At 25.5% G+C, this 10,986-nt stretch overlaps 2 protein-coding genes across 4 annotated transcripts; one reads left to right on the plus strand and one right to left on the minus strand.

Annotated features, from left to right (window-relative positions):
* Positions 1–303: 303 nt before the first annotated feature.
* Positions 304–8,316, plus strand: LOC107171829 (uncharacterized). The gene is made up of 10 exons (XM_089229898.1): positions 304–445; positions 555–744; positions 1,140–1,366; positions 1,458–1,522; positions 2,003–2,119; positions 3,152–3,231; positions 5,291–5,364; positions 6,544–6,599; positions 6,802–6,934; positions 7,242–8,316. Exons 1-10 carry the CDS (start codon positions 365–367, stop codon positions 7,290–7,292), a joined length of 1,074 nt encoding a protein of 357 aa, XP_089086024.1. The 5' UTR covers positions 304–364; the 3' UTR covers positions 7,293–8,316.
* Positions 8,317–8,390: 74 nt separating this feature from the next.
* On the minus strand, positions 8,391–10,967 carry SCCRO4 (DCN1-like protein SCCRO4). Of its 3 annotated transcripts, XM_089229902.1 has the most exons (9): positions 10,787–10,967; positions 10,536–10,727; positions 10,358–10,407; positions 10,100–10,208; positions 9,920–10,014; positions 9,699–9,843; positions 9,516–9,624; positions 9,112–9,319; positions 8,391–8,679 (listed from the first exon to the last, which is right to left on the minus strand). In XM_089229902.1, exons 4-9 carry the CDS (start codon positions 10,177–10,179, stop codon positions 8,627–8,629), a joined length of 690 nt encoding a protein of 229 aa, XP_089086028.1. In that variant the 5' UTR covers positions 10,180–10,208; positions 10,358–10,407; positions 10,536–10,727; positions 10,787–10,967; the 3' UTR covers positions 8,391–8,626. The 3 variants fall into 3 exon arrangements, with proteins under 3 accessions (XP_089086028.1, XP_015377572.2, XP_089086027.1); XM_015522086.2 differs by lacking the exon at positions 10,358–10,407 and having other exon boundaries at positions 10,787–10,966; XM_089229901.1 differs by lacking the exons at positions 10,358–10,407; positions 10,787–10,967 and having other exon boundaries at positions 10,536–10,779.
* Between the last annotated feature and the right edge of the window lie 19 nt (positions 10,968–10,986).

The raw sequence follows: 10,986 nt of genomic DNA on the forward strand, positions 1-10,986 counted from the left end.
TCTACAATAAAAGGATAAAATGTTACCTCATATTAACCTACATGGATACATATCTATTACTATACATAGATAATTTAATGATTTGTTTGAAATGTTTTCATCTGTCCTTTATAAGTTGATGATTTATAGACAAATATATATTAAACAGATGAAACTTAAGATTCAAAATTCAAATAACAATAAAAGAGACTCCCCACTCGAAAAATTTTAATTAGCTTAAAGAGCAGTTAGACTGTTGTCATGGCAGCACTATGTAAGTATTGATATCACTATTTATAATATTATTATGACGTACCCTTTGATTACATACAGTACAATTTGATTTTTTCGTATTTTTTTTACTATAATATTATAAATTAAAGCAATGGAAATCGTTACCCTAAAAAATAGAAATATAATGTCTATACCCGAATCTCTTATTCGAGAGATAGGTTGTTTCGTTAGAGTAAGTACAATATTTTATACTTACATATATATCTGTCATGTTCATGTTCTTACTGTTTTTTATTTTAATTAATTGATATTATGATTTTTATAATAACTATTTTACGTAGTATTTATACTTGGACAATAACATCATACGGACACTACCCGATGAATTATTTACTGGTTGTACAAATCTTATGTGGTTAGATTTACGATGCAACAGAATACGTCGATTACCAGATGGTATTCAGGGTCATAAAAATTTACAGGTATTGCTTTTGGGAAAAAATGATTTAAAGCGATTGCCTTTAACGCTGGGTATGTATAATAATAATTATATAAATAGTATAAAATATTATTTATATATTTATACGTATATAATATATATATTTATTTATTTATATCTATACCTATAGTTACATATATGCGCAAATAGCGATTTGGAGTTTGGGAATGGGGCTAAGCTCTATTATTTTAATATTGAATAAGCTCATAAGCTAGCCCCTAAAGCCCCCTCCTTATTTTCACCTAGGCCTAACTATATACATAAAGCTTAGAATATAATAAACATATAAATATATAATCATAAATATATACTATACCTAATAGTAAAAATAATTTTTATTAAAAAATGAGTATTAGTTAATTGGATTATAAATTTGAATCACCTTTCATTGTTATTTATACTTATATATCATATACTTTCTGTTTAGGATCATTACCGAAACTTCGAGAATTACACGTTGCTGGAAATCCACTTGATTGCCTTACTAGGGACATGGTGAAAAAAGGTTCTAAATATTTAATAAGTTTTTTGCAAGAAAAATGGAAAAGTGATCAAAATATTATGGAAACAATTCAACAAAATAATGATCAATTAAACGTAGTAAAAAAAATAGATGAAAAAATTCTTAAAAAAAACAAAAAATTTAAAAAAATTGTAACTATATAACTTTAAATTACTAAAAATAATTAAATAATTATTTTATTGTTTTCTGTTATTAAATTATAAGTTGTATTTTATTGTTTAGACGGATACATCAAAAATGCAGTTGATGGAAAGATATAGTTGGCCAATGATATTTCTTACTAATTGGTTAGTATTTATACTTTGTAATCACTGTTATATACAATAATTTGATATACTACCAATGGTATATCGAAGGGGACCTAGTGGTCTGCAGCCCCCCTTGAAATTACAGTAATTGCTTTTATATTTATTTTTATGTTGATAGCATTGCCCTACCCCTCGGCCCTAACTACGATACAATAAGCACGTCTACGACTGTTTGACGAGTAGTACGGACGAAATATATCTATAGACTCTATAGTAGATTAGGTGTTACATCACTTGCTAGTAATTATCTATCCACCACAAAAGTTATTTCCATATTCCACTTCCACTGTTAAATACCTAATTACACTTATACTGTGAATTATGACATTAGATAAATAGTAACTATTATAGGTATTATATATTATTAGTTAGTATATTATAATATACTTACGAATTAAATATTAATAAATTACCTATATTGGCTATATTTAAACTTTTGTCATGTATTATACGAATTAGGAGCAGCGACCGTTTAGTTACTGATCGTGATATTAGGATGAAAGAACTAGAGAGACTTTACTTAGAAAAACAAAAAGTAATATTAGAAAAACAAGAACGAATTTTACAATCCTACAAGTAAGTTAAAAATTAAAAACTTAACTTATTTTTTATCATATTTAATACAGGTGATAGAAAATCTTTATGATACACACACACATATTATAATGATAATGATGCGTCTCGAAAACTCGAATTTTAAGGGGAATAAAGTAACTTCAATTCATGTATTTTTGAATTATACCTTTACTTCAGAAACATTATTTTAAATTACTTCATGGGCCATGGCCAATGAGATAACAAAAAAATTTGAGTTATCGAGACTTCACTTAAGTCGCTATATTGTATAAATTAAAATTTAAATAGATATTTTTGTGTACTCGCGTGTAAATCAGTAATATAGTGTAAATATACTGGAACTACAGTACCTACCTACAAATAAGAATATTTTGTGTACAATAAAATTCATATCAATCACAACATATTTGTCAATCAAAAAACTTGAAAATGTAATACTACTCATCATAATTTCTTTCTAGTAGAATTTAAAAAAAAAGTTAAGTCTACATCCACAGTACTTTTCCACGAGCATCTAAAGTTAATTTATTAAAACCCACGAAAAATTCAAATTATTTCAAGTTCATGACATCAAATTAATTTTTTACAAGCGTTTGGAGAGGATATTCACTTGTAAATTATACCTTAACGAATACGTATGCCTACGTATATCCGTAGGTACCTATATATACAATTTAGTATAGATAATGAACTATATCGATTTTAGTGACACGATACTATCGACTTAAGTGATTTTAGTAGTAAATATCGATAATAATTATTATATAGCCGACTTGTGTCCCCAAAACGGGACTCAAGTTACCGGTCAAATTTACTACCTGTAAGGCTGTAAAATATACCTTTTTTTTGGGACGAAAGTAACATGCAGCCGTGATCACTGGTCAAACTAAAAAAAGCCGCAAACATTTATGTACCTACCTACACGGCTACACTAATAATATTTACTAATGTATGGCATAAGGACACCACTGTTGTATTTTCATTTTTCTAAAACCAATTAAAACTATGATATAATGTATTTTTAAATTTTAGAGATGAAGAAACGTTGAAAATATGGAGAGCTAAAGCAAAACAATTGCAATATTTTGAAAATTCATCCAAATTAAACAACTGTGAGTCCCTATACCTTATTAAAGCCCAAGGCTACGTTTTGGTGAATTCCTGTAATCTAAATTATAAAATCAGTTTTTTTGTTATATCATTTAAATTCTCAATGAAGTTAGGAATGTATTGATTTTACAACGATGAATATTTTAGATTCTGAGGGGAGCGAGGAATGTATTGGTTTTATAATGATGTTTATTACATATTTTTTTCTTTTTTATTCTGTAAATACTTTTTCTTCCTCTAAACTTGGTAGAAAGTATCAAGTTAAGCATATTTTCTAAAAGGTAATGTTCTTGAGCTGGTACTTTTGAAAGGTCACTTTTTGATTTACGAAACGGTACTCGAAATAAATGTGGTTAAAGGAGAAAAACGTACGATTTCATAATTTTATAATATTAAATAAATACGGACGACGTTTTCTACCAGAAATATTACTTCAAATGAATAATTACAAGAGAACTTTTTTGTTGTATTTTGGCTTTTGTCCCTTACGGTTTGAAATTCGGAAAATTTTAGCCATTTTTGAGCTATTTATAGACATTTTAATTTTGGGAGTTTTTTGTTGTTATTCGGTTAAAAACATTCGTAAAATCTTAAAATTTGGGTTGTTTATTTATATTAACCTTAGTATACATGGTAAAATTTTCAAAACATTTGAGCGAACTTTTAATAGGTTTAAGATAAACCGTCTCCGCTCAAAATCGTTTTTCGTATACAATGATATAATATCATTGGATTCAAATTTAATTCCATTCATTACAGTAACCCACTTGTAACCTACTGTACAGCAGAGCGATATCCACGACTTAGTCGCTTTTTTTTTGTTTCCGTCATCACGTTTTGGAGTATAAATAATTTTTGACTTCAGTCCTTGTTTGAAAAGGAAAATTAGTCTATTTGGTACTTTGGGGGGTCGAAAGTGAAAAATGTCCAGTAGTTTTTAAAAGCGTAGTCTGGAAAAACCCTAAAAAAGTAACGAAAAAACGGGAATTTTAACGCTTATAATCAGTTTTCGACAACATCAATTTTTTATTTTACTGTAACTCAAAAACGAATCATTAAAAAAAATACTTGGAATTTTTACCAATTGTTTATACTAGCGTTATCTATTTATGATAAAATTTTCAAAATATTTTAACTTTTTTTAAGCTATTTATAGACAGTTGAGATTTCCGATTTTTCTAAGTTTTTTTTTATTGAAATGCCTTTAAAAAAAATTTGGCTGTCCAAAAAATCATTAAAATGCAATTCAATGTTAATTATAAATTGTTCATATCGTAATAAAAAATAATCAGAAATCGTTAATCACAATTTTTGTTTATAAGCATTTAAAGTTCAAACATTTACGAAGTATGTCAAAATCATGAAAATTTGCATGGAATTATGAAGTTCAAAATTCTTAAAATTGTTGTGATTTATACTTAGGTTCAAAAAACTCAACACAAGGTTCTCCATAAGTTTTTTTTTCAAATAACTGTAAAAAAAATTCTTGTGTCATATAGAAAACATTTTTTGAGCGTATAAAAATATATTATAATTTAAATATAGGGAATATGATATATCCTAGACTGACAAATCATCTCCGTTCAGAAACGTTTTTCGTATACAATTATACCTGTTATTACATTCAAATTTAATACATTATATATTATAGTGACCTACTTTCCATCTCTAATAATATACAGCAGAGCAATTCCCACCTATCACCTTTTTTTTATATTACATTTATTTATTATACCATCAGTTTATAAGTAATTATTTTATGTTAATCCTAATTGGTATAAATAAAACCGTGTTACAGTAATGTACGACGGCCCTTAATGACGTCAAGGCCCGAGCTGCAGTCTCCCCAGTCAAAATCCATTAGTATGACTTTTTAGTCTTTACAGTGTATCTTATATCAAAGTTATATGGGATATAGGTGCCTATTTCAATCTAATCTAATATGTAATATACTAAATACTAATATGTTTTATAATAATAAATATAGGTATAATTGCTTCAATAACTATATTATTGGTGTTTTTACTAATATCAATAATTTCATACATTTTTTAAATTTAGATCGAGGACTCGAGGTACCATTTGGAGTAAATAAAGAATTTTCCAAAATGATATCCAGACAAACCTACAGAAAAGTAATTATTTAGTCATTAAATTTAATAAACATGTTAAATCGTAGGGAAGGGTTTTTTCCGAATACCATTTGTATATGACAGCAACTGGCTACAGAAGTTTTTAGAACAAGTATAGCATGGGGTTGTAAACTTATAATTTGTAAATAAAACTACACATTAGTTTATTTAAAGTAATGTATAGGTATATTATTGCTTCCATAAATCCATAATATTGTAGTTCAATGGTGTATTTAGAAATCTTTCATGGATGTGGTCCAACTAATTTTCCAAACACATTAAGTTAGGGGCTCCAGCGCTCCGCCCCTCCCTCAACACCGCTAAACATTTAACTGAAATAGTAATTCAATAGAAGGATTCTTCAATATCTATATGTATGTCCCAATAAAAGGACGTCATTGTTTTTTGCTAGTTGACTTTTTAGCCTCGTCTACATAACAATACAATTCAAAATACAGTTATTATTATGGGGTGTTTAATAGACCTCCTCCTCTTAAAGCTTAAAATTGGTTTTGCATAATTTTTTTCCCTTTTGATTTAGAAAAATAGGTATTATTTTATATCCTATTTTTAACCCTCCAATAGGTACTCTATTTTTTTACCCAACTTAAAAATTGTTCTAGATACCTAGTAGTTACCATCAATTATATTTTTGATATTATGTTTATACAATTAATTTAAAAATATTTCAATGTGTCAATTTTCGTCCTGGTAACATGTAGGATATAAATTTAATTAGTAAAATGTATTAGTATATCATATTAAATTACAATATTAGCAATAGTGGTAATAGGTACCTATAATATAAAACGTGTAAATATAATTTTAACCATGAATCACAATGTGAAAAACAATTATCCTGGGTCAACTTTTAATTTGTTTTTATTAATATTATTTCATCTCTATATGATTATTGAACTTATAGTATTTTATTTGTAAACATTTTAAGTTAAGATGAATGATGTAAGTAATGGTGATTACGGTTTTAAGGTACCGGTAAAATGTATAACAATTAATAGTTAATACCTACAAAATAATCAATATACCTATAATAGACAGATTAGCTTTTCTCGTAAAAAATTAGGTTTAAAAGCTGTTATGAGTACCTGAAAAACTATATTATTTGTTAAACTACTTTCACAATATTATTATTTCTATTTATAATAATATACTTGTATTTAGGAAAGTGTGGAAAATATAAATTATAAGAATGCTGTAAAACACACAGTAATCAAACCGTAAGTATTGTGTTTATTTTTAGTTCTGAATATAATATATTAGTTTGTAATCATTATGCCATATTATTATAAAGATGTAATTAAAAATGTATTATTATATTTTTATAAAAAAATACTATGGGATTTAAGAATGTATGGTCGATCAGTTGTTTAATGATTTTAATCAAATATATTTGATATTTATTTATTACAATTTTTGAAGGTTTGATTTTGACTTGGAAATGTCAGACATTTACAAAATGCTTGTAAGTTTAACATCAAATAATGTAGAGAATACAAATAGCAATAAAAAGAATGATCCAAAAATATCAAGTATTGATTGGGAAATTCAAAAGGTTTGAAAATTACTGTTCTATAACAGAGTGGATTAAAAATAAAAGTAACATAAAATATTTTGAACACATGACCCCATATTTTATTGGTATTTTTTAATTACATAGACTTTTTTTTTTTTTTAAATAAGAGTAATATTATGTATTTTATGCAGTAAATAACCATAAATAAAATTCAGGGTTTTCCAGTCATGTGCTTGAAATATTTGCTGTTCCTTTAGTTAGATTTAACATCCAATGTATATATTTTTTTTTTTTATCTTTCTAGTCACATTATACACATATTTATTGAATATATTTTCCATTGCAGTTGCATGATATACAAAAAAGAATTTCACAGTTGAAAATGCACATGATCTAATAAAAGAAGCCAAGAATGAGAAGAAATAACTTCAATACCAATTAAAATAAAATAATTTTTTATTTATTTTACATTTTTTACAATAACCTTGTATCAGTTATTAATTTATAGATTTCTAACTGATCGTAGATACAAATAGACTTAAATATTTTGCGAAACTTTAAACCAGGAAAATATACACCATAAGGATTGTACATTTGTTATTGCTATTAGGTTCATTTACTCTATATGTGTTTAAATATCACTTAAATAAAATCAATTCACAACACTCAATTTTAAAACAATAATCCAAGTATAAATTATTTTATTTTATAGTCAAAATTTATTCTTACTATTATATTTTATTGAAAAGTTCACAATTAATATGTAACTTTTATATTCTATTTTATAGATAAACAACAAATCTTATCTTAATGTTGATTATGTAAAATTATAAACTCTGTTCAGCAAGAGAACATTTCAATTATATGCATCCCCATTTAACACCAATTCCACAATGGGAGGTGTTGCATGGGAGTGCTTATTTTTGTAGGAAAACGGCAAGATTTTAACAGAGTATAGAATTAATTGTAAATATAACACACGTTATATATTATTATTTACCATTTATTAAATCACTAACTAATAAAATATTATTAACAGATACTTTTGAACATTTAAATGTTGTATTTTTTGACTTTGGGTTAAAAATATTTGAAAAATTTAATTTTTACTTGACCTTCAGAATTTTACTTTTCAATGATTTTTTCTGATATAAATTATTGTATAATGTATAAACTAATAATAATAAAAAAAAATTCATCATCCACCTATTTAAACTTAAATTAATAGTCCATTATTCAGTATAAAATACTAAGGATGTGTTAAGATAAAAATATTAACAATTAATTACATTTTGGAAAAACTTATTTCAGTATGAAATTATTAAGACATTTAACTATATGATAAGACAATTCTATGGAAGATATCTATTATCCCACTGGCATACATCAAAGTATATTTTTATTTTAAGTAACTTTTATAAGACAAGACACTATATCTGAAAATCTTTGTAACTATTGCAATACATATTAATTTGATAAATAAATACGAAAAATATATGTCTGAATGAATTTATTATAATTATTTGTATTAATATACTATATAAATACATAAAATAAAAGATTTACAAAAAATTGATTTGTATAATGCACTGTATCGTTGAAATGAAAAATGAATTTATTCAAATGGAAATTGGAAAAGCAAAAGAGAGATCGATTCAGTTTTATTAAACGGTATTTAACTTATATTGTTCCAGTAAATAATCCTGGTGGTTTATTATATTCCTCATAATTTCAGCTGTTAGTATTTTTTATCCAGTCCACAAACTCGTCTAACATAACAGGCCCTATAAATAAAAATATACATTTTAAAATAGTAGAGTAAGTAAATAAAACAAAAAATAATAACTATATCCAATTTTTTAATATAGAATGTGCTTTTACAACGGTATATAGTTTATTGAGACACCAATAAAAATTATTGAGTCATATTTAGTTTAAAATTCAGTGGTTAAAATTAACTCATTGATCATAAATATAATTGTATAAAATCTATTAATTAGATTAATAAATTAATAATAAAAAATGTATAAAATATCTGTTTGTTTGACTAACCAGACATTTACTTTACATTTTAATTTTTAATTATCAAAGTTGGTAATCTACTACCTAGTTTATAAAACTAACGGTTTTATTAAATGGATTAGATAGTTTTACATAGAACGTAAAAATATTTAATTTGAATAAATATGTAGAGAATCGAATGATATAAAACTTACATGCTCCATCTATGTCATAATTTGACAAATCTGTAGAGATAGATCGTGAGAATTCTAATATATTGCACCATTGGTCTTTATTAATAACTCTATACTTTGATTGATCTATAAATTTAGCAAATAAATTGTGAAGTTTCCATTGTTTTCCAAGTAATAAATTCAGCATTAATTTTGCAGTTTCTATGTCCATACTTCGTTGATCTTTATCCTTAAAAAAGTAAAAAATAAACTTATTTACATTTAGATTAAAAACAATACAAATTTAATAATCATTTAAATAAGTTAAAAATTACTAAAAAAGGAAATAACAATTTTTTTTCTGCCATCATAATAATCATATAAATTAGATATCTATAAATAGTTACAAATAATAATTATTTTATCATATTAAAAGTAAAACTTACTCTAGCAAAATCATATGCATATCTATAGATACTTTTGAATGCTAACGGATCATTAAAATACAACCTCAAAGAATCCAATTTACTTTGAAGTTTTTTAACTGAATCACACCTGCCATCAAAAAACATTTTATTAATTATTAATTACATAGATATTTAAAAAAATATATAAATCAAAATATTTACTGCAATTCAGTAAGACCCTTTAACCATTCAGCACTTGAAAAATACCCCATTGATTTAGCATTCATTTTCCAAGCCAAAACAAGCATTACTAAATCTTCTGGGTCAACCCCAATATCCATACAAAATTTTTCCATGCCTTCAGGACCTTGAAATAATTCAAATACATATATGGATAAAATCAAAGTTTCAAAAATGCATTATTCTTTCCTTTTTATAAGTACCTAGTTCACCGACATCATTTGTATATTTGTGATACCATGAGAGACATTTTTTATGATTAAAAACCATCATTTCATCAAGATGAGTTCTTTGTGCACTGAAAATTATAAAAACATATTGAAATTTTGAAAATATACAATCAAGTAGTGTATGATTATAGTTGTCGATTAATTTCAACTCACCTAGTATAACGACGTTTTGGAACCGAAGCATTTTCAGCAGTATTTATTTCTGTTGTACTACGTCGTTTCCTTGCCATCATTTAGATAATTCTTAACTTAATTCATAAACCTGAAAAAGTAAGACTCACATTAAACAAAACATATTATATCTTATAGAAATGTAGGAGATTGGGATTGTAGACAATAATTATCATATTAACAGGAAGTTAACATTTTTATATAGTCGAGATATTGGAATGCATAAATATCAATACTTGCCATAATTAGCAAGTGAATTATTTCAAATTTTCACATTGCATTGTAGTTGCCTATCATTAAAAATAATTTTATTGCGAGTTATTTTTGCACCGTTCAGTTTTCTTACAATTGTTTTGTCATTATTAGAAACAACTACTTAATATTCAACACTGAATAAAAAATGTTCACTTATACTTACGAGACAAATCTACTGTTATCTATTAAAAGTTGTCGTAGTGTATTTAAGCAGGATTAAGCTGTTGTTATTGTAGGTACAACGATCAGGAACTCGGGGATTTGTTGTTTTATATTGGAAACGATCCACAAATTTCTCGGTTATCATCAAAACGTTACAGATTGGACATGACTAGTTTCATTTTGTATATTAAAACTAAATAAAAACAATTGTTTTTAGATAGGTGTTTATGCTATTATAAATTTATCTCGTACCTGATTTTTTTATTTATAATTTAGTAAGATGTAAATTAATGTATTAAAGTTTAGTGTATAATGTGAAACGTAATAATTTAAACAGTTTAAAAGTAGTAGTACAGAATAGATTAAATCACAGAAATGTACCTAGTAGGATATTTTACTTATATACACTGTATGTCGAAATTCAATATATTTTAGAAAAAACTAAAAAAGGT

Source organism: Diuraphis noxia, unplaced genomic scaffold, assembly GCF_037042655.1.
Source record: "Diuraphis noxia isolate RWA-SAM2 unplaced genomic scaffold, SU_Dnox_SAM2 contig0005, whole genome shotgun sequence".
In the NCBI taxonomy this organism is placed as follows: domain Eukaryota; kingdom Metazoa; phylum Arthropoda; class Insecta; order Hemiptera; family Aphididae; genus Diuraphis; species Diuraphis noxia.

Excerpts from the sequence above, each read along its gene's own strand:
- SCCRO4 (XM_089229902.1), bottom strand. The coding sequence starts at position 10,179 with ATGATGGCAAGGAAACGACGTAGTACAACAGAAATAAATACTGCTGAA. Across the intron at positions 9,320-9,515 it reads ATGCATATGATTTTGCTAGA|GATAAAGATCAACGAAGTAT; the intron begins GTAAGTTTTACT and ends TACTTTTTTAAG. Across the intron at positions 8,680-9,111 it reads TTATGACATAGATGGAGCAT|GGCCTGTTATGTTAGACGAG; the intron begins GTAAGTTTTATA and ends TTTTATTTATAG.
- LOC107171829 (XM_089229898.1), top strand. The coding sequence starts at position 365 with ATGGAAATCGTTACCCTAAAAAATAGAAATATAATGTCTATACCCGAA. Across the intron at positions 3,232-5,290 it reads TTCATCCAAATTAAACAACT|ATCGAGGACTCGAGGTACCA; the intron begins GTGAGTCCCTAT and ends TTTTAAATTTAG. Across the intron at positions 6,600-6,801 it reads AAACACACAGTAATCAAACC|GTTTGATTTTGACTTGGAAA; the intron begins GTAAGTATTGTG and ends CAATTTTTGAAG.